At 33.7% G+C, this 25438-nt stretch overlaps 1 protein-coding gene across 3 annotated transcripts in view; it reads right to left on the reverse strand.

Moving 5' to 3' along the window:
* LOC126878714 (SLIT-ROBO Rho GTPase-activating protein 1-like) overlaps positions 1-25438 on the reverse strand; it is a 466675-nt gene that overhangs the window by 145456 nt on the left and 295781 nt on the right. For all 3 annotated transcript variants that reach the window (XM_050641582.1, XM_050641579.1, XM_050641581.1), the window contains exon 3: positions 19695-19860. In XM_050641582.1, coding sequence (XP_050497539.1) covers positions 19695-19860 — 166 coding nt within the window. The remainder of the gene's footprint in view (positions 1-19694; positions 19861-25438) is intronic.

The following is a 25438-nucleotide window of genomic DNA, read 5'->3' on the forward strand; positions in this document are numbered from 1 at the left end:
AAACCTAGAAATCATACAAAGATTCCAGAACAAAGTTCTTCGAATTATAACCAATGCTCCGTGGTATGTTTCGAACAACATAATAGAAAAAGACCTCCAAGTTAAATCCATAAAAACTGAAGTCACAAAGTACAGTGAAAAATACAGAAACAAAACTAGTGCTCACTCTAATGACTTAGTGCGACAACTGTTTAATGTCAACGATGAAGTGCGTCGACTAAAGCGTTTTAAGCCTACAGACTTAATAAACAGATTTAAATAAAATTAATTAGGTAACATTTACCACTACATTATTAACTTTGTTAATTTATTATATGTTAAAGGAAGCCTCTCACTGGAGAGAATTCCTACATGTCTTTTTTCTTCTAATAATTGTCATAAAATTTACTTATTGTTACGAGTGATAACAGATTGTAAATTAAATGTAGCTAAATAAAAAAAAGATAAGTAGATAAATAACTCCGACTCCAGGCCACTTCGTGGTCCAGAATCGGTATACCGGTTCAGTCTCATCGTGGTAACGTCAAGCACATAGTGCCTGAACGGCATAGCGAATCGTGACGTACGATGACCCGTTGGAAAGAGAAGGACCCAACGAATACGTAGATACAGAAAAAACATGGCGGCGCATTGCCAAAAGGACATGAAGCTTGTAGTACCTAAACGGCATAGCGAATCGTGACGTACGAGGTCTCGTTAGATAGGGGAGGGGGTAACGAGTACGATAAGACGAAAAACAAAGATGGCGGCAGTGAATGACGTGACATTCGACGCAGGACGTGACGTTGAAGTGTCATTCGACGCAGGACGTGACATTTGACGTGAATGACGTGACAGTCGACGAAGGACGTGTACTCCAAAGTTGACATTTATGAGACAATGAGACATTTCATGCAGAACATGATCAGTATTAGTATGAATCCCATCGAGTACATACATACTGCCGTGCTTAGCTTAAAAGTGGTATCTCCAACTTTGTGCCAAATGGAGTTATGATGTTATACATATAAACCTTTACATTCTACATCATTTTTCTTAACTTAAAAGTTGTAAAAGCTTATAAAAATACGTTGTTAAAAAAATTGTGGTATGTACAATAAAACAGCGCAGTAATAGTCTTAAACGTGGTATCTACTATTATTAGCTAGTAAGTGATATGTTCTCAAAATTCACTTTTAAGACAAGTAATTCACCGGCTTATGAATGCGCGCCTAAAAATGCAATGTTTGTTTTCATTTGATTTAAATCAAAGCAACAGTGTTTCATTCTACCTAGTAAATTTGCTTATTATAATTTTGTTTTTACCTAGAAGTGGGCACAGTTTAGGTAAGTGTAGTTCTGGGGAAAAGTACAAGTTTGCAAACAATTTTTTATATCGACATTGGGATATAGTAAAAATAATGATCGAATACTACAAGACTGCTTTTCTAGAAACTCAGAAAAAATTATTATCTGTCACAGTATTAATAAACAAGGTAAGCATACCAAGACTCCCAAAATTGATTGAAATTTTTATTTTATACCATACTCTGTATTTATTAGAGTACAAAATGACAGTTTTTTTATATGGGTAATCTGCGATGCAGTGTTATAACATTTTCCTAGCGTCGTGGCGTCGCCTATTTGGTACTAAGTACCTAGGTTAACAGATTACTTGATTCGTTGCGGACATTCATTTAACTCATCTGATTATTTAAATAACTGTATTTGTTTGTCCACACAGTGACTAGGGTTGGCAAAAAAAATTACACATCGATATATCGTATTATATGATACATCGAATGAAGGAATATCGATATACGATATAAACATATCAGAGAAAATATATCGATATATTATGCGATTTATCGATATCTTCTTATATAATTAAATAAAATAAAAGAATTACTAAAATAAACTACATAATTGTCATTATTGTTTCTCGTTTTATTATTATTAACTATTACACACAAATTCGATAATAGGTAAATACCGACTTGAACGAATTCTCGATGATAGATGGTAAAAACGAAATGTTGGATTCCAACACCAGTAATATTGACATCTTGAGTTTTAGGGTTTTAGTAAATACAATACAATTATTATAAAACGTACTACGTGAACGTGACAAATGTTAAATTTGAAATCGTTTTATTAGGGTTTACATAGCGTGCCCTCTTGAAAAACATTGTTAAAAGTTAAAAAATATTATATGGTGGTACTACCTGAAACTTGGAAAACAAGCTAAGCCACAGAATAAAAAAGTTAAGGGTAGGTATACGAGATTCAAATTAAATAATACTGGTCGAAAATCTTGATTATGATATTTCTTTAGTGTAGAATATTATTCCTTAGTACCTATTATAGTATAATACCTACTCCTACTAAGCGTCTCAAAAAAGTAAGGATATGATCTATATTATAAGATTTTATTATAATTTTAAATTTGCCAATATGGTATATTAATCCTGTGTGGGCGATACATTGAATCCCAAATATCGATATATTTAATTTATCGATACATCGTTGCCATCCCTAACAGTTACTATCCTAGAGGTTATTAAAATTATTAAAAAGATATTTGAGTTATTATAAAAAAGAGATATTTGTTATTAAAAAAACCGTTTGGAAAAAGGCTGACTCGTTAGCTTATAAAGATTTATAATAAAATTTGATATTTTTTATGTCGCGCGCTTGTAAAGATGGTAAAGAACACTCTTAAAAAAATAACCTAATCATCAATAGGAACCAAAATTGCAATTGCTTTTCTTAAAATCATATTTCCATTGTTTAAACGTTAACAGCTGAAAATTGAACAGATTATAAAAGAAGATCTCATGATCCATTTTATAGACGACATTATTTATAACGAGAGGAGTAAAAAGGTAACCAGTTAACTCAGTTTATTTTAGAATGGAACTTGAATGGAACAAATTGGAACGTCCTAGAAAATTGCAATATTTCGGTTTCTATGACACGCAGAAGCTTATATTTTTACCTCCCGGAAAATCCCGGAAAAATCAATTAGTTAAAAATTTTTTTATTAAAACATTCCTTTATAAAGTGTATATTTATGTATTCATAAATACCTACCTATACCTATACAAAAATAATTTATTAAAAAAATTCTTTATAAAAGGTATATTTATGTATTCATTAATATACCTTTTAAAAAGGAATTTTTTTAATAAAAATTTTTGTCATTTTTATGGTATACAGAAATCTATTTCCTTATGAACAATTAAATTTTTCCATAAAAACGTTTATTATTTCGTAAGAGATATTTAAATTTTATTGATTAATGCATATTATTTATATAAATATTTAATAAGTATTATGGTAGGGGAGCCCAAGCGGGGATTTTTGCAGTTACTCGAGCGTGTCAGAAAATCGCATGGGGAGAAACCTTGTACCTTGTAAATATACCCCTATCATATATGGACTCTTAATACAGGGGAGTTCGTTAAGGGGGGTCCGAAAAAAATCTATCCTTAGAAAAACTCGAATTCGTCAGATTAAGATAAAGTAAGTTAAGCACATGCAGACCAGTGTATATTTAAAAAATCTGACGATTTGAGTGCGGCGTAAGGAAACGTGGAGTCACAAAGTTTCACAAAAAAAGCGAATATGGGACCGTTCAAGTATTACGTAACGCAGGTTGGGGTGGGGGTCAAAAATCTTCAAAGATTGCGTTACGCAATACATAGTTAAACTTCCATAAGAGTGCGTTACGTAGGGGGATTAAAAATCTTTCAAAAATCGCGTTACGTAATACTTGAACGCTCCCTATTATCAAATATTCGAATGGTGCCAAACATGACCTCCCACGGAGAGGGGTGGGGGATATTTACTTTACCCTTAAACATCGACCTTGGTGAGATGAATCGTGAGTAGTGTTGCCAGGTCCGATTTGTTTTTAATCGGTACATAAGCAAAAACAAATCGGAATTTAGGGTTGTAGATAGGGACAAATAAACAACAATATCCCAGTAAATGACCGCCCAGTAAAAAAGTCGATACTTTTCGAGTAATTTTATCGAAAAAAATATTCTTAGCAAAAATATAGCTTTTAAAAAAGCAAAAAAATTGTATGTTCAGAAAGTCTATAAAACCAGTAGCTCATCAAAAATACGTTTTTATTCGTCAAATTCCAAATAGAATATTTTTCAACTTGAAATAACCAAAAAATTAAGCTATTTTCGGGCAAAACCTGTTAAATTTTTTTAAAGTGTTTATCTGTAAGTAAGTACGACCTGTAAAGTTTACCGGTTTGAAGTGCTTAGTTTTAAAAAAAATTGGTTTTATAGTAAAAAAAAATTTCCTAAAATATTGAAAAATGCCCTTTTTGAAGTTATACTTCTTTAGGCACGAGGGTAAATTTTTCATTTTACTGGGCGCATGCGCACACCGACAGTATGGTATGAAACGTTATGAGGGATCTGATTGGGTGTTAAAATCATCTGTCAATAATTTTTCAATATGGAGATTTTGGATAAACAAATTAATGTTGTGTATATTAGTTTTTATTGTTGTGATGGCAGAGAAAAAAGCAAGTTTATAATATTGTAGTGACTTTTTAAAAGCGACAGGTACGTAATAATTGTAAATGTTTCAGTATCCTAATAAAGAATGTCATAGGTACCTACCTACCTATTTGAAAAATTTAAAAAGAACCTACCAAAATAGTATGTAATGCTTTGATTTACATAATTTGATTACCATCAAAATTTCTATCAATATTCACCTCATATATTGTTTTCTTACTTTATGTTTTGTTGTATTTTAATATTTCTTTCAATTCTAAATAATTTCAATTCAAAATCAAAATAATTTGGTTAAATTCAGAACCGTCAAAAGTTTAATCCGTTTAGTTAGTTGATATTCCCACATGATGACACATGGTCTCCGTGGCTAAAAGTTTAAGCTGAATGAATTTCAATAATGACTGCGCTGATAAGCGGGTTCGAACCACAATGGAAACTTTTATTTTTTTATTCTTTTTATACATTTTATGATTGTAAGTTTATTTATTATATAATTTTTTTTTCAGAAAATAAGTATTTAGTTAAAAATTTTTCCTACATTGTTCAGAAATCATTTAAGGCATTTTTCAATGTGTTTGTTTGTGTGTGTTTTATTCTTTTATTATTTTAATTTTTGGCACTGTTTTAATAGAAATTTTTAAGAAGTAGTAAGTATTAAAATTAGATTAATATTTAAATAAAATATAAATAAACTGTTTAAAGTATATTAATTTCGTTGAAATCATATAGAAGTATAACTTCTTACGTGCGTACAAAGTACACACACATTCTTTTTCAAAGTAACTTAAAAAAGTATTAGGGATACTAAAAATCTCAAGGAGTAAAAAGTAGGTAGGTTTTGCTTTTATAAATATGATAGATTTGATAGATTCATTTTGTTTTTCTGTAAGACAAAAATTGGTTAAAATATGGCTGTTCATATTTTGCATGCACTCGTGATTAGTGACTCGTTCAGGCCCTTTCAATCATGTAAAAAATACATAAGTAAATTGTTTGTAAAGCGGTAACGATTAATTTCATTTGGGGTGCTAAGTAGGGGGAGATTTTCACGATTTTTTTACCAAAAAAAAAAAGGAGTTAACTTGATTTTGAGCACAACTCGCTTAGTTTTGATGCTAGAAACTTTTTTAAAACATAAAAATAAATCTTTATTAAAAAAGTTTTAATTGGTTTTTCCCGAAAAGTGCTTCATTTCTTGGTTATTTCACGTTGAAATATTTGATTTGGAATTTGACAAATAAGAACGTATTTTTCATGAGCTACAACTTTGCTTATGTTGGGTCTATAGACTTTACGAGTTCACAATTTTTCTCATTTTTTTTTATTATGCTACATTTTTGCTAAGAATATTTTTTCGATCAAATACTTTTTGAGTTATTTGTGAAAATCGTATAAAAACGTGATTTTTTTGTCGAAAAATAAACTTTTTCAATCGTAAATAACTCGAAAAGTATTAACTAAGTTAAAATTCTATAGAACTAAAATTGCTTAGAATTAGTCAATTTATCCATCTCCGGACTTATTTTAAACGCGCGGTTTTTCACCCCCAACTAGGGGTGACTGTCACCCCCCGAGTAAAAGCAACCAACGGCACAAGCCGTCCAAATTTTCATGCATTTCGGAGTTGATCCTGAAAATTACCGTAGATTAAAGAAAATTATTTATTTTTTATTAAAATTATATTTTTCATTCGATTTTGCCGCTTTTAGGAGTGCAACATATATGTAGTTATAAAATGGACCGTGATAGTGTGGCGTCAAAATGTCAAAAAGGTTACCAAACACGTTGTGTCTAGGTATACGCTAACGTGTACGCAATTAAAAAAAGTTAGGTACACGCATGATACTATAAATAACATAAATAAATGTTATTTATAGTATCATGGGTACACGCTTAAACGTCATCAAGTCAGTGACGTTACTATTTAGCGTGCACTCTGACTGGGTTTTTTTGTACACGCTAATTTGAGCCGCGTGTATGCTGTGGTAAGTATCGCGAGTGTCAGAGTGTGGTTAGAATTTGTCTAATCGCGTTGTGTTTACACTTTAATATGATTAGTAAAGAGTTTTCTTATTTTTTATTTGTGTTTTTTTTTAAATCACCTATGGAGTGTGGACAATTATTTAGTTCTTTTAATGAGTTTAACCACATTCTAAGACAGTATGAAAAAGATAAGAGACTTAAAATTCGTGATTAAGGTTAGCAGAAGTATCAAGATAAAATATACAGGGCGATTGATTAGTGTGATAAAGCTCAGTAGATCCACTATAGTAATAGATAACCATAAAAGTTAGTAACAAAAATTGTAGCGAACTTTGAGCTTCATATTACAAAATTAGTTAGAATGTTGCAGGAACATAGTGGCAGACCAAACTTATGTTTTTTAAATGGAACACCCTATATTTTATTTTATGTTCGAAATCTTCTTAACTTCCTCATCAGAAAAATATAAAGGTTTAATATGTTATACAGGGTAGGTATTTACAAAGTTACAAAGTTATAACCAATTTTCTATGAAAATCGAAACAAGTTAAACAACTCCCTGTATAAATAAAAATACAAACAAGAGCATTGGTTTATAAACTGGTATAATTAACTTATGTATAAAAATTATTTTAACAGTGTTTTGTACTTGTCATGTCAACTAAATATTTATTTTCAGTACCTGAATATCATTGATTTATTACAATTAAGTTTGAAACATCTGAATAACAAATATTTTTCTATCAAACATATCAAAATAGCGTGTATCAAAATATACAGTCACTGCGCAAGCGAAATAATGGCGTCACTGGCTTTATGGTGAAGTTTAATTCTACCTTTTTTATTTGCGTACATGTTAGCGTGTATTTTTCAGAGTAGCCAACATTGATTTGACGTCACGACTATCACGGTCCATTCACTGCAAGTCCTCTTGAAATTGGTTTTAGTGGGTGAAAATCGGAACATTTAGTGTCCCGATCAGGTACAAATCGGTACGCGTCCCTGGACCCCTGAAAATCGCTAATAATCGCTGGTAACGCTAATCGTGAGCAGCGCGTCGAGATGACCGGCGAGCAGAAAGCCTTCACTACATCCTTGCACAAAGATTGCATTTATTAAGCCAAAAAAAAAATGTAGAACCTTATATACCATAAAAGTCACACAATAAATTCCAAAATAAATATGCTTTTTTTTCGAAATTGACACATGCTAAAGACCCCTTATATTAAATGAACCAAAAAAGAATAATATGCCTGCTTTCGTGTTGTGATGTAACACATTCTACATATAATTAACATATCTGTTTACAAAGTGGTACATACTTTAATTCTTTCTATAAAATATGCGTAGCATGTCCATCATCAAATAAAAAGTAAAAGCTGCCAGTCGCAGATTTTTTATTGGTATTTAACACAACATGTGGCATGTTAAAAGTAATAACAAAGATATTAATTTGTAGTGAAAGATACAGATAATAACTTTAAAAACAATCATAAACGTACCGGTGGGTCATTTATATAGGTTTTTTACATTTAAATAGCAATAGAGAACAACCCTTTGTTTCAAGGGCGGATCCAGGACCGATTTTCGGGAGGGGCCATGAACTTTTTTGGGGAGGGGTACCAGGGTCTGGGAGTAATTTTAAAAAATTAGTGTTACAATGGTGAGTTTTAAGGTACTTTTCACACACTTTTGAGTGCCATAAAGACATTCAAAACTTATCGTTATTAAAGTCAGTACCGATTCATACACATTCCTTCGGATCCAAGGGCAGTTCTTTCAACACGTTTAATACTATTTTGCCAATGCTTCTCCTGTCAGGCATTGTTTCCCTCTTTCTTGATTTTCACTAATTATTTTTATGTTCTCATAAGCGTGAATGACAAACTCTTCGTGAATGTTGTTATTGCGTATGTATCTCAAATCTAGAGAAAGCTGTTTCACGTGGGATAAGTCGGTCGTTTCATTAAATATGGCAGAGTAATAGTTTGCACTTTGACTCTAATTCATTATTCGTTCAATTATTTCTTCACCACAACATGTTATCAATTGATTTTGACTGGTGCTACTAATGTTTGTTGCTCGGGAAGATGTTGTGGATAGGTGTTGTTTGGGAGTCTTATCTCCTGAGGCGATTTTAAATCTTGACAATTCCCCTCATTGCTAGGTCAAGCATCTTCGTCCAGAAGCAGGAGACCATCATCACGATGGCCTCTTAGAGGGATATTTTGTCGACCTAAGAACACTATAGACTCTACTATTGGTCATAGTCTTTCTCTATTTTCTAGTAGTAATATCTGTGTAGACCTGTGAGAGTCTATCTGGTTAATGACTGACTTTTGCGGGTTGAGGTAAATTTGTAAAAAATCCAGCCTAACCTGAACGCACTCCTTGTGGTATGATTTTTTTCATGAGTTTTGTTAGCTCCGTCTTTGCCCATGAGTTTGGCAAAAGTGTTAAAGGTATTGTGACAAGGCTTTGGGCTGTCATCCCTTTATTGTGACTATATTTTTCATTAGAAAAATAAAACGCAATACTTGCAAAGCAATCCTTTTTGAATGTGCGAAAGTACCAACCAACTTGATTCTAAATGTTGGTGGCCCAAAAGTATAACTCTTCATTTATTTTTATTTTTTTGTGTACAGAATATGCAAATTCATACGATTTTGATGGCTGCCAAGATCGATCTAACACTTGGCACTTTGTAAAATTGTCAACATTTTGATTTACAAAACATCCTATGTCATTCTTGAAGCTTCCGTTACAACTTTTGTTGAATTCTAGTTCAGAAGACATATTTATTCCCCGTTTTTTTTTACATATATATGTGTTTGAAACTAAAAACATTCGAACTGCAAATATTTAAATTTCTATTTTTTTAAATTCTCGGTTAAATTTCTATTTTTTTAAATTCTCGGAGGGGGCCATGGCCCCCATAGCCCCCTCCCTGGATCCGCTCTTGCTTTGTTTGAACAACGACGGGTGTTTCTTAGGGAAAGTAACATACGTTAATTGAAAAAGAAGGGACACTTACGCCCAGTTCCACCAACGTGATCTAAGTGAAAATTATTTGTCCTGTATTAACTTAAATAATACAGGAAGAACAGCACAAAGAAGACATCGATATCACAGCAGACATGTCCGTCAAAAATCCCTCTTTTGAAGAAACCCAAAAGGCCTTAAATAAGCAGTAAAATCACAAAGCGCCGTGTGCGGACGAGATACAGCAGAATTTCTCAAATATGGGGAGACGCACTACATCGCCAGATCCACCAGTTAATAACACAAAAATATGGTTAGAAGAAAGGATACCAGCAAGATGGAAGTAAACATCATAGTGCTCATCCACAAAAAAGGGGACAAAACAAAATGCGCGAATTACAGAGGAATTTCAGTCCTAAACGCGGCATATAAAATCCTCTCAACCGTCATTCTCAGTAGACTAACCCCTTACACTGAAAATGTCCTAGGAGAATGTCAAGCCTGTTTTAGGGCAGACAGATCAACAACAAATCAACTATTCACGCTGAGATAACTGCTAGAAAAGGGATGGGAGTATAACAGACCCATACACAATCTCTTCATAGCCTTTCGACAGGCATATGATAGCGTAGAAAGAAGCCAAGTATGGAATGCCATGGCGGAGTTCTCATACCAAAGAAACTCATTCGGATGACCAACATTTGTATGGAGGGTGGAATATCCAAAGTACGTGCAAATAATATACTGTCTGGCAGCTTTGAAATCAAACAGTGGACTCAAACAGTCAATCAGGGTGATGCGTTATTTCGACTACTTTTTAACCTTGTATGTATTAGAGAAAGCCGTGAGGTCGGCCGAAATAAAAACAGAATTACTATCGGTTCAAGGTCCCAAGCTATTACTAGTATACGTAGATGACATCGATCTCGTTGGAGACTCCTTCCTATCCATCAAAGACATTTTCAACAAGGTGGAAGGAGCAACAAGTGAAGTAGGGCTGAAGATTAATGACCAGAAGACGAAATATATGTGTATAAATAGAACGACACGAAGAGATGGGATAGGACAAAATGTGAAGGTCAACACCTTCAATTTCGAAAGAGTACAACGTTATAAGTATCTGGGGGCCGTAATCACAGCTGACAACGATGTTACTGAAGAAATAAAAGACATATAATCCAATCGGCAAATCGCTGTCTATTCGCACTGGATAAGTTTATAAAATCAAAAAATCTTACAAGAAGTTCAAAGATGAAAGCCTATAAATCCATCAGCAGACCCATGGGCAGGGGGGGCACCCCCCTTTTTGGGCCTAGCTTTTCGGGTGCTTTAAACTATATTATATATGGTTATCCAAAGTATACAAAATATAATGTGCAACGTCTTCACGTCTGCCCCCCCTAAAAATTTTTATATGGGCGCCCGTGATCAGACCTGTACTAACATATGGATACGAAACGTGGACCACGACCAAAGCAAACGAAGAAAAGCTCAGACGTTTTGAACGAAAAATACTTAGAAAAATTTTCGGACCTCACCACGACACTAACACAAACCACTATAGGATCAGAATTAAAATCGAATTAAAAGCACTCTACGACACCGATATTGTCCAAGAAATTAAATCACATCGACTAAAATGGGAAGGCTACGTGCACAGACTTCATAACGAGATACTTGTAACACTGGTATTGGAGGAGATTCCTACAGGCAAAAGACCACTCGGACGTCCCAGAATGCGATGGAGAGATAACATCCAAGCAGATCTCCGAAAAATGAACATCCCATTTGACCCTAGATTGATGGAAGACCGAACAAATTGGAAGAAAGTTGTACAGTCAACCAGGACCCACCCAGGGTTGGAGCGCTACGTGATGATGAACTTAAGTCTGTTGAGTTTCGTTCCACCAGCTAAAAATACAGGGTGCGCCAAACCTCTGGTCTTCTTTGATTACGGCTAAACTATGAGATATACAAAAAAAATGTTTATAACAAAACTAATGTTTATCAAAGAGGTCTATATTCTAAAATTATTTCTGATTATACAGGGTGAGTCAGAACGACGGTATGAACTAAAGTTGTATTTTTTTAAATGGAACACCCTGTATATTAAATCATTTTCGAATATATTATTTAAAAATATGAAAAATTTGTATAAGGTCTTATAGGCCTAAAGTTAATAATTTTTGAAATATTTACATTTTTATTGAAAAAAATGGTAATATTTATAGGGTTGTGGATTATGTTTCCAAAGAAATAAAAATTTAAGTGATAGGTCAAAATTTTTAAAATATAGTGTTATTTTTAAATAATTTAATATTTTTTACTTTTAGCCATAAAATATACAGTGTGATCACTATTTGCAAATACAAAATTTTCTCATTTTTTTTAAATGGGACACCCTATATATTAGTTTTGCATTTTGTAGTAAATATTACAACCTTTCTTTTGGTATAAGGTTGTATGTACCTAGCATGTTTCGTTTTGTAGATATTTTAAAAAAAACTATAGATTTTACGTTTTTGCGGATTTTTTATTTAAAAATTTTTTTGCAAAAAAAATAATTATAATCTGGTTTTAGAAACATACACTAAAATATAAAATATGAAAATAAAAACGTAATTAAAGATTAAAATAAATACAATTGCTAGTCAATTCAATTGAATTTAATAACTTTAAATTATTTTACAAAAAATATTTTACCATTTTAATGAATGCATAAATTAGTTACTAAATTAAATAAACAACCAAATTTTAAATCAACCGTAGTAATTTTTCTACTACAGCAACTTTCCTGTACCAAATTAATTGTTAGTTAAATTGTATTTAGTTAAACTTTTAATTTACCTTTTAAATTTACTTACATACATCATACATCTTGGGAATATAAAAATTATTATAAAGTATGCTTTAAAATAGCTGAATGTTAAATGTATCAGCCAAATTATTCATTATTATAAATAGTATTTACTGGTGTCACAAAAGATGGTAATACTTTTGTAGTTGAAATTTTTCTAACAATTTTTTATATTTTAAATTTTAATTTTTTAACCGAAAAAGTTTTGGATATGACATTTGTTTTGGGCGAAACCATTAGAAATTATTACCAGCTTTTGTGACACGAGTAGGTACATAGATACTATTTACTTCTTAATATACTTCCATAACGTTCATTTGTTTCAAAGCATACTTTATACGTTCTCAAGATGTAGGTAAATTAAAAAGTTATTAACTGATCTTACTCGTAAATACAATATAACTAACAATTAATTTGGTACAGGAAAGTTGCTGCGGTAGAAGAATTACTACGGTTGATTTAAAATTTGGTTGTTTATTTAATTTAGTAACTAATTTATGCATTCATTATTATGGTAAAATATTTTTTGTAAAATAATTTAAAGTTATTAAATTCAATTGAATTGTACTAGCATACGATTTATTTTAATCTTTAATTACGTTTTTATTTTCATATTTTATATTTTAGTGTATGTTTCTAAAACCAGATTATAATTATTTTTTTGCAAAAAAATTTTTAAATAAAAAATCCGCAAAAACGTAAAATCTATAGTTTTTTTTAAATATCTACAAAACGAAACATGCTAGGTACATACAGCCTTATACCAAAAGAAAGGTTGTAATATTTACTACAAAACGCAAAACTAATATACAGGGTGTCCCATTAAAAAAAAATGAGAAAATTTTGTATTTGCAAATAGTGATCACACTGTATATTTTATGGCTAAAAGTAAAAAATATTAAATTATTTAAAAATAACACTATATTTTAAAAACTTTGACCTATCACCTAAATTTTTATTTCCTTGGAAACATAATCCACAACCCTATAAATATTATCATTTTTCTCAATGAAAATGTAAATATTTCGAAAATTATTAACTTTAGGCCCATAAGAGCTTATACAAATTTTTCATATTTTTAAATAATATATTCAAAAATGATTTAATATATAAGGTGTTCCATTTAAAAAAATACAACTTTGGTTCATACCGTCGTTCTGACTCACCCTGTATAATTGAAAATAATTTTAAATTATAGACCTCTTTGATACACATTAGTTTTGTTATAAACATTTTTTTGTATATCTCATAGTTTAGCCGTAATCAAAGAAAACCAGAGGTTTAGCGCACCCTGTATTTATTTAAGTACAAATATTTTTTTGTTCAAGCTCGAATCACTTACTATGACGACTAGACCTTGCCATTTTTATACAACTGGGAGTGGTAAAAGGGAGTCCAGTTGCCGAAACCAGCGTCCATTTCGAGTCACGGTTCCAGGAGGAACCATCCCTTAAGGAGGGAGCAATGTTATTAATTTCAACCGCACGTGCGACCCGTTTAGCTACTACAGAAGCGCCTAGGGATTGAGATTCCACCGCTCTGTCTGTATACTACTTCAGATTGCTCCACGGACGGGTCTAATAATTAATAATTAGTCTAATGATAGCCGAAGTAGATCTCAGGAAAACAAAAATAATGCTAGGAAAGTTAGTCAAAGATCTCCCATGGGAAGCCCAAGCACAGAAGATAATATAGCAAAGATAACAAAGCTAAACAGTACTCAAAAAGCTAAAAAATAATTCAGCAAACGATAAAAATCAGGAACGAAAATTGGCTATGACTAAGGAAACGGTTGTAAAGAGTATAATAAAAAACAAAAAACAAAAAAATCGAAGTAAACGAAAAACTAACAAGATCAGAATAGGAACATGGAATATTAGGACTTTATTAAGAGCAGGGAAAATGGAAGAGCTGGCGAATGAGATGGAAAAGTACAAGATGGAAATCTTAGCACTACAAGAAATTCGATGGAAAGATCAAGGAGCAATAGTAAAAAAGAAATATACAATGTTTTATTCAGGAGATAACAAACAAGGACATTCCTAATTAGCAGTGGAAGATTATCTTATGTCAGAATAAAGAACAAGCAATCTAATTTAACATTCATTAATGCATATGCTCCCACCGAGAATGCGAATGAGGAATACAAAAACGATTTTTACGAGAAACTCGAAGAGATATATGAAAATATACCCAAGAATGACATATTAATTTTACTAGGTGATTTCAATGCAATGATAGGAAAGGAAGATATAAACAAGGACGTAGCTGGTAAGGAAACTCTCCACACAACTACTAATACTAATGGGAGAATGCTTTGTAACCTAGCAGCAGCAACAGACACATTTATACTGAGCACACACTTCAAACACAAAAAAGAACATAAGGTAACATGGCTAATACCAGCATCAACGGAGGGTAATCAAATCGATCATATTTTGATTTCAAAAAAGTGGAGGAGAACAATTCAAGATGTCAGGTCGTATCGTGGTGCAAATGCAGATTCTGACCACTTCCTAGTAATAGGAAATATGGAAATGAAAATAATTAAAGACACAAATAAATTCACGAAAAGAAAAAATTGGAACGTAAGGAAACTAGTTGCGGATACTGTTCATCAGAAAGATTATTCTAAAGAGTTTGAAGCAAATTTAAAAGTTTCGAACCCTAATAACATAGAAGAAACGTGGAAAGAAATAAAAGGCCACATTTCGATAGCAGCAGAAAAAGTAATAGGATACAAAGAAATAAAAAGGCAAAAAGAACGGTATGACGAAGACTGCGAAACAGCAACCAGGGAAAAAAACCTAGCTCGAAAGAAATGGCTGAAGACAGGTAGAGAAGAAGATCTGGAAGAGTATAGGAGAAAAAAAAATACTCAGACAAATGCTGTACAAAAAAAAAAGATATGGACTGATGAAGTTATAGAAGAGTTGGAAGTAAATAGCAAGAATAATGTAAAGCTTTACAAATATATAAAATCACAAAACAAGAAGAAACCCACAGTTAAGATTGATGCCAAAATATGGGAGAAATACTACGAAGAGTTATTTAAGGCGAGAGAAAGTTCTCTCGAATATACAGAAGAAACAGACCTTGATGATGAAATCGAAATCGAAAAGCCGTGACTTTTTACATGTGATAAGAAATCTAAAACAAAAGAGAGCAGCAGGCCCAGATGAAATCCCAAATGAGCTAATAAAACGAGGCGAAGAAGAACTACAACGAAAAATATACGACCTAATAAGGATTTGGGAAGAAGAAAGAATGCCCGAAGAATGGAAAACTGGATGGATATTTCTGATTCTTAAGAAAGGGGACACCACAAAATGTAACAACTATAAGAGGAGTAACACTGTTAAACAGCTGCTACAAAATATTGACATCATTAATCAGACAAAAACTCTCAAAACACATTGAAACTAAAATAGGAGACTACCAGCACGGATTTAGGGAGGGAAGGTCAACAATAGACGCATTTCACATAATCACACAGTCAATTGAGAAATGTTACGAACATGATATCGACTTACACATCCTTTTCATAGACTTCAAGCAAGCCTTTGACAGCTTAACAAGACCCGACCTAATGGAAGACATGTAAAACCTAGATATACCAATGACACTTATAAAGCTTACGAAAATGACAATGAGAGGATCGACTGCAGCAATAATTACAGATAACGGAATCACCAAAAATATAGAAATAGCAAGTGGAATACGACAAGGAGACTCTCTATCAACGTCACTATTTAATGTCGCTATAGAAGGAACAATAAGAGCTACAGAAATAAAAGGTACGATTATAACATCGACGTCGCAACTTGTGGCGTATGCTGATGACATAGCATTAATTAGCAGGAACCTAAACAGTTTAAAGGAAGAATTTACGAAGTTATGCAAAGAAGCGTCCAAAAGGGGTTTAAAACAAAATACCTAATATGCTCAAGAAAAAACCCAGTTAATATGATAAGCTTAAATATTGGTGAATATGAATTTGAAAAGGTAGAACATTTTAAATATCTTGGAGTCTCAGTTAATGGAACTAATGATAGAAGTATCGAAATTAATGAAAGAATCCAGGCAGGAAACAGAACCTACTGGAAATACAGTAACTTCCTCAAAGATAAGAAGCTTACTCAGAATACAAAACTGAAAATTTACAAAGCAGCAATTAGACCAGTAATCACATATGGTGCTGAAGTAATGTGTCTGACACAGAAAGAGAAAGAAAGATTGAGGATCCTAGAAAGGAAAATAATTCGGAGAATAGCAGGACCACTAAACTTAGGTAATAGTGAATTTAGAAAACTCATGAACCACGAAGTTCTGAAAGGAGAAGACATCGTCAGATTTATCAAGGCACAGAGACTCAGATGGATGGGACATATAGAAGGGAGGAATCCAGAAGCCGTTATCAAGAAAATTTCCAAATGGAGACCTGTATCAGGTAGACCACGAGGAAGACCCAAAACTAGATGGGAGGACCAGATAGTGGAGGACCTTAAGAAGATGGGAGTCAGAGAATGGGTAACCAGAAGCAAAAACAGGAACGAATGGAGGAAAATTGTAGAAGATGCCAAGTCACACAACCAATTGTAAAACGAAAATGTTAATGCGGATTAATTCACCGCGACAAACGAATTGGAAGAGCCCAAAGAGGGCGGCAATCACTCGGCTAGGAGTGTAGATGCCATGATGATAGCCGAAGTTCTGTAGATGGACCGAAAATCAGAACCGTAACCATAAGGCTACGGCTCCATGGGCGAGAAATTGACGCTAGCAGTAGCCGTAAAACGAACTTAATGTTCCGCGGAACGGAATAGGAATAGCCGAACTGCACCGACTACAGGACTTGTGCGTAGTCGGTTCAGTTCGGCTATTCCTATTCCGTTCCGCGGAACCTTAAGTTCGTTTTACGGCTACTGCTAGCGTCAATTTCTCGCCCGTGGAGCCGTAGCCTAAATAAGGAATAATTTGAAATGTTTAGGCATTGTGATTCAGTAATTCCGTGCGCACATATTCATTTTATATTGTCGAGACAACTTTGTATTATTTTTTTTTATTAGAAATAACCCGCATCAACCATAAAAGGTTATTAGCGGTGGTACAATGATACATATTAATTTGATACAAAATATAAACTATTTTACAAAGTTTTTTTTACAATAGTTTTTACAAAGTTGATTTTAATTTATGGTTGTTCTGAAACGTAGTACTCATATTTGGTTATATAATTTAGTTTCCTTTAAAAACCTAATGATTTTGTCACAATCCGCACTGTTTAACGCACAATTTATATCACATGGTAGTCCAGTAGCTTGTCTTTGCAGATGATATGATGGACAGTCTATAACAATGTGATCTACAGTTATATTGACGTCACAGGCGTAGCACATTTATTGATTTTTTTTTAATTGAGGTTTTCTTGGGAAACATCTGTATCTTCGGAGTTATCACCTTCAGTTTGATCTAGATTTAGTTGACGACGTAGCTTCTTCCTTATTCGTGTAATTCTAGATTTAATGCGTCTGTCTTCGAGTTTGGGGTAGATTTCTGTTAGCATTGCCAATAGTCCTGTTATGTTTTTCGTTTATTCTTGTGCGATACTTAATGGATTGGGGGAACCGTGTGCATCATCCAGAAAGCTGACTATCTCTGTATAGTTTAATTCAAACAGGGTTGAAGCTTTATCAATAAATTCCTTTGCAGGTTGGATAAGTGATTCAGTAGAAACTGTTTCTCCAGTTTTTGTATCAGATTTAGTAACTCTTGGCTTTTTTGTTGATCTTGCTTTAGGTTTTGTAAAATCTATTTCTGTGTTTTCTACCGGTGGTGTATCAAGTGGAGACGATATTTCAGAATGAGAACGTTTCGGTATAGTAATTTCTGTAGGGAGTTCTTGGGAGTCCATTATTTCACCAGTGTTTTCTGTTTGATGCTGGACAGAGTGATTTTTGTCTTCAGCTGTTGCATTACAGGAAGAAATAGAGTCTTGGTCAGTTTGGGATGTAGGTATGGACGGGTTTGGCTGGATGGCCGTATAGGTACATGTTGAGGCGATATGACCAGATTGATGACAGAGATAGCAAGTGAGTCCATCAGAAAGAAAGATTCGGTAAGATGTATTATCGAAGTCAATGAGAATTGATTCAGGAATAACAAGATTGTCGGCAGGTGTATAGTACACCTGCCTACGAAAGCTTAATACGTGACTATATTGAGGATCTTGAATTCCTGCTCTTAAGAAAGACATCGGTGAAAGCCCTTCTCGGCGAGATATTTTTCGAGGATGTGATGAGGAATAGACGGACAGACACTAGACAGCAGTAACCTATTAGCAGGAGTGACTAGTCTTCTTGCTCTGATAACATTATCTCCTATTTTTATACCTCCGTAGTCTGTTAAAAAAGTGTCAACAACTTCTTTGCTGGAAAGGTAGATGCAGATTCTGCCGTTAGAAATTCGTGATGAAAAAAGTACATTTTTGGGTTGTACTAGTGATCCTATTGCTGTAACGTAGTCTTCTAATTTTAGTGTGTCTACTGCTGGGATAATAACTGCTTGTAGTTTCGAAGGGAATGTAGCTGCTTTCTGTTGGGTAAATGTAGAGTAAGATGGTGTTTGTTGATCGGGTAACATTGGAGGACCCCTATAGTCAGAAGTACCAGCCATCGGATAAAATTGTTAAATACTTTTTATTTTAATTTTCTTATATTGTAATTGGGTCAGTACGACTCTGTCAATTACAAAGTATTTAACTTATCGAAGATAAGCCAAAAAACAAGTTTTTGTTAAACACCTTTGAATTTACAAAACTGTATGACTGGATTGAAATTCTATAAGATTTTGATGAAACCGTAAATATATTGATAAAAGTACTTACGGCAATCAAATCACAACTAATAACTAAACTACTGGTTATGTTTCTTATAATTAATTTAAAGATTTACTATGGTAAAGCGATGAAAAACTTTGAGACTAAATTTAGGTGTACTTAATCAACTAGGTTCAGGACCGCAACTTTGTATTATGTTTCAAGTGTAAATAGAAAACTAAAATAAATGTAAATAAATTCAAATAAAAAACTAGATAAACTAAGTGTTTAAAATGTATTCTAAATTATAAGTGTTAAAGTCATTAATAAATTTAGTAAAGGTAATTTTATGATTTTATGGCTATATTTTATACAGGCAATTACCCTAAGCTTTGAAATATTCTTAATCAAAAAGTGCATTTTTACCCCTTTAAACTATAATAATATCCAAACATTCACTGATTAGTGCATGAAATCTAACTTTTTTGCCCACAGCTTGTGCTATTAGTAAATATCGTAACAACACACTTACTCTCTTGTAAATTCTCTGTACGTCTTCCATAACTTGAGAGAGACGGGCCACTAAATGGTTGGAATATACTTCAGATAAAGCAGCATGGTCCCTACTGAGGTTCTTGGTTTGAGCAACCAATTGTTGCCAGCATGTGTAACTGGAGAATAAAGGCCATTGCTCCCTTCTGAAAACAAAAACAAAACTTTTAGTCAAAAGAACAAAAATAGTAATTTTAAAACAAAATACAGTTAATATTACAGATTTTCCAGCAAAACATAAGAAATCTACCACGAATTCGTAAAAAAAATCTAGACTCTATGTAGACCCAAAGTGGAAAAATGTCTCCTCGAGTTTTACAATGATATTTTACTCATACAAGAGTTTCCCAAACTTTTTAAAAATGCTACATCATTGCTATAGTAAAACCAGGAAAGGATTCGACACAACCTGAAAGCTACATACCGGTCCATTCTTCTTTCGATCACTCTAAGTTTGGTTGCTGTGAATGCTGTGGCCTGGGTTAACGATAGTGTTTCGGCACTGTAAGTCATGACTGGAAGCACACGTCGGTCGAACGTCTTCTTTTTTAGATAATTTGGCATGTTGCTCTTGAAGATGTCTGATAGAGCTCCATATGCGGCCCATGCTAATGTTCATTGCAGTTCATCAGTTTGATTGTCTCTGGTAATTTGGATTTCATTACCTAAGTGTTTTTATATTTATTAATTTTTTTAATTACATACTACTATTTTCTTACGAACGATGTACCTTGTATGAAAATCCTTATAGAACGAGCAAATGAACACCACATTCCTCTATATATAGCGTTCATAGATTTCGAAAAGGCTTTCGACAGTGTCGAACATTGGTCAGTGAAAAGTTCTTTGATTAACAGCAGAATTGGACACAGATATACAGACCTAATAGCAAAAATACATAAGAAAGCCAAAACAACAATTAAAATATATGAAAGAACACAATCAATACAAATAAATAGAGGCGCGAGACAGGGTGACACAATATCACCGAAACTTTTCAATCAGGCTCTGGAAGATATTTTTAAAAGATTAGAATGGGAAGAAAAAGCTATAAAAATTTGTGGACAACGGTTGAACCATCTAAGGTACGCTGATGACATGGTATTAATAACCGATAAAAAAGAAGAATTTGTTTGAAATGATGAAAGAACTAGACATAGAAGCTGGAAAGATGGGCCTTAATATAAATAACAGCAAGACCAAAATCATAACAAATACAGATGAGAACATCAAAATGAGGATCGGACAAGATGAAATAGAACAAGTTCACGATTATACATATATATTATCTGGGCCAAATTATAAAACTTAAGAAGGAAAACCAAACAGCAGAGTTCAAAAGACGAATAATATATGATCTTTAATAACTTAAAAAGTATTGATTTATTTTAATAACTTTATATAACAAATTATGTTGCTTATAATTTGTCCTTTTATTGATTTGTGCAGTTATTTTTTATAAAATAATTTTCACCCCCCGAGAAGGGCGGTATCCACCCTCAGGGTAAAGGCGCAAGGTGGACCATGTCACCTTTGTTTCTTGAGGTATCCTCTAACCACTGACCAATTTTCGTGAAAATCGATGAAGGTTCACCGAAATTGAAAGTAATCGTTGATTTTTACCTTCAGTGACTGCACTATACAAAATAAATAGCAATTTACTGATCTAAATGCGCGTAATTTGGGAGCTTATAAATTATTAAATGATATGTAGTCGCCAAATAATTAATTTAATGTATTTTAAGTACAACTCTCTCTTAAGCCGGGAAGATGGGGTAGTTTTCTTGCGAAGGGGTTGTAGCTCAATAATCGAAATGCACGTGATTTAATAGTTTATTCTTAGAATATATAAGCTATAGGAATTATATCAGCAATACGATGCATTTTAAGTTTTCTCAGCATTTTTCTCTTGTTAGGTTAAATCAATTAAAGGGTTGTTTGGGGTTGAAGGGGGTGAGCTCAAAAATCGAAACTATATTATTTCAAGAGCTCATAAATATCTCGTAATTCTGCCGCAAAAATCGATTCAATATTCCTATTTTTAAGTAGTGGGGGGGCTGACTCAGCCCCCCAATAAAATATTAAATTCCTGCTCAGTGGAACGAGCTCAAAATTTTTAATTGGCGGAATATGAGAGCTCATAAATAGCTCATAAATCAGGGCTATTTGTTTTTTAATTTTTGCAAGTGGGGGGGGGGGGCAGCTCAACACGGGTTCGTAAACACGACATGACCACCGTCTGTTGGAGGGATGCGAAGGGATGACAGTGGTGCGCACACCGCACACGGCGACTTCACCGAACGTTCCAACCGCCGTGTAAGGCCGATGCCACATTATGCGTTTTGACCGGATGCGGTGGAAACGCATCCGTTTCCAACGCAACCGGACCGACCTGTCACACTATGCATTGCCTGATGCAGTTTATAAGCGTGTAACGGTGTCTCAAAGCGCATCCGTTTCCAACGCAACCGGACCGACCTGTCACATTATGCGTTTTGACTGGATGCGGTGGAAACGCATCCGGTCAAAACGCATAATGTGGCATCGCCCTAATGTGAAAGGTACCCAGAGACATGTTAACCATAGACGAGGCTAGTCATATGCCACTCAATGCATCGAGGTGTAAAGCCGATATCAAGGACGCCATTGGTCAATACTCATTTTGAGTGGTCTAGCCATCTTTGTCCGTCATATGAGCGATATCGCTTAGTAGAAAGAGATAGATCGACTGCCGCGCTTTTTTTCTCAGTATGCCTTGTCTATGGTTAACATGTCTCTGAAGGTACCATGGCATTGCTCGAGACACTATTGGAATGTCATCGTGCATTAAAATCATCGCAAGTTCAAATCCTTAGCGAACAGCTCCACGAGCGACAAGTTTAGGCCAGCAGTAGCCGTAAAACGAACTTAAGGTTCCGCGGAACGGAATAGGAATAGCCGAACTGAACCTACTACGCACAAGTCCTTAGTCGATTCAGTTCGGCTATTCCTATTCCGTTCCGCGGAACCTTAAATTCGTTTTACAGCTACTGCTGGCGTAAACTTGTCGGTCGTGGAGTCGTTCGATTAGGTTCCGCCATTGATTATAGACACGGATGTGTCTATAATCAATGGTGGTTCCGCAGAACGAAATAGTAATAGCCGAACTGAACCGACTACGCACAAGTCCTTAGTCGATTCAGTTCGGCTATTCCTATTCCGTTCCGTGGAACCTTAAGTTCGTTTTACGGCTACTGCTAGCGTCAATTTCTCGCCCGTGGAGCCGTTCGCTTAGTGTGTGAAAGAAGCGTAGATAATACTTGACATGCCTAAAATACAAAAATACGTCATACGACCGTAAGAAGGATCTGAGAAGGATCATAATGAATATTTCAGTTTTATAGATAAACAAGCAAGTTATACTGTTGAACTGAAAGTGTAACTTATTAACACCATAAGTATAAATTATATAACTATAAAAACAAAAATTATGTAACTTTGATGAGAAAAAATACTTCGTGCTGAAATGTGGAAACTAGCACATGAGATGTAATTGTAATATATGCATGATCTTTAAATATAAACTCGAACACGACTAAACCAGATCCAAGTATCAAAGGAAAAAACTTGAAAAAAGCTACAGTGCCGTGAAAAAACGCTAGAAGGCCAATTTTTTTTCTGTTACAGAATACGGCTCGTCAAAAGTTCGGATATTTTTTTAATACACTTTTCCTAATAACTTATTTTTAAAACTAATTGTAACATACACGGAGAACAACTACACTGCGATGCAAAAAAATCGATCCACTAAAAATTTGGTCATTTTTGAAGTTTCGAAATTCCTAAACCTGTTGTTCGATTTAAGTGATTTTTTTACCACGTTATAGCCTTATTCATTGACAATATCGCTGCAATAATATTGTTGCTAGACAGTCAAACTGTCATTGTATACTGAGTGTACGAATCAAACTGTGTTTTTTTCTCAAAGTTCGCATCACCTTGTGGACTATTCTAGCACTTATAAAATACTGAAATTAAAACCTAACTATAGCCTCAGGTTTCTTAACATTTTGTCTTTCGATTCATTCGCTTATGTTGGATAATAAAAAAAACGACTGGCCGTTCGTCATCAGTACAGGGTTTTTTTTTTTAAATAAGTGCGGCAAACTTTAAGGGGTAATTTTACACATGAAAATAATAACAGTTTGCTTAATAATCATATGTCCGCAAACGCTTCGTTTCCGAGATAGGGGATGTTCAATATTTTTTTACAAACTGACAATTTATTTATTGCTTTAAAACCAGTTGAGATATGCAAATCAAATTTGGTGGGTTTTAAGACGTAGTTATTGCACATTTTTTGACATACAATTAAGAATTTTATATTCACCATTGGCGTGCGTACGGGTAAAATTATGTATAAATTCTTAATTGTATGTCAAAAAATGTGCAATAACTACGTCTTAAAACCCACCAAATTTTATTTGCATATCTCAACTGGTTTTAAAGCAATAAATAAATCGTCAGTTTGTAAAAAAAATATTGAACATCCCGTATCTCGGAATCGCAGCGTTTGCGGACATTATGATTATAAAGCAAATTGTGATTATTTTCTGATGTAAAATTACCCCCTAAAGTTTGTCACACTTATTTAGAAACACCCTGTACTGATGACGAACATGGCCAGTTGTTAAAGTACCTAACTTTTTCATTATCCAATATAAGCGAATGAATCGAAAGACAAAATGTTAAAAAAACCTGGGGCTATAGTTAGGTTTTAATTTCAGTATTTTATAAATGCTAGAATAGTCCACAGGGTGATGCGAACTCTGAGAAAAAGGCACAGTTTGATTCGTACACCCGGTATACAATGACATTTTGACTGTCTAGCAACAATATTATTACAGCGATATTGTCAATGAATAAGGCTATAACGTGGTAAAAAATCACTTAAATCCAACGACAGGTTTAGAAAATTCTAAACTTCAAAAATGACCAAATTTTTAGTGGATCGATTTTTTTGCACCTCAGTGTATTTGAACACCAATAAGTTTTTTATTAATCCCAGGCCGAAAGACCAAGGAAAAGTTCAAAAATAATAATTAGATAATAATATACAGGGTATGTGAAAAAAAAAAGAGTGACGGTCGAATATTTCTCGAAACGAACCTCGGATCGAAAAACTAAAAAACACTTGCTCAATATTTTTTAAAAATCTATCGAATGACACCTCCAAACACGACTCCCCCTCTACCTCCTGGAGGTGGAGTGGAGGCAAATTTAAAATCTTAAACAGGAATTTCCATTTTTATTGCAGATTTAGCTTCCTTGTACAAAAATAAGTAACTTTTAATTTGAGATATTTTTCGAATTATTGATAGATGGCGCTAAAATCGAAAAAAAAGATTCATCCTTATACAATGGCGTAACCAGGATGATCCTAAGGGGGCTTACAACTACTGCAAGATCTCTGGGGGTATGGTGTTAGGCGTATAGAGCTCAAAGTACATTCCAATGGGGGGGGGGTTATAACCCCCAACCCCCCTGGTTACGTCTATGTCCTTATACCCTAGGAAAATTATGGGAACGGCCTAATATCTCGAGAAATACTTCTAAATAAAAACACGTGTTTAATATTTTTCAAAACTCTATCGAATGGCACAAAACATGACCCCTCACCCTACCCACTAGAAGTGGGGTATAACTCTGAAATATTTAATAGAAACTCCCATTTTTTATTGCAGA

Source organism: Diabrotica virgifera, chromosome 10 (assembly GCF_917563875.1).
Source record: "Diabrotica virgifera virgifera chromosome 10, PGI_DIABVI_V3a".
NCBI lineage: Eukaryota > Metazoa > Arthropoda > Insecta > Coleoptera > Chrysomelidae > Diabrotica > Diabrotica virgifera.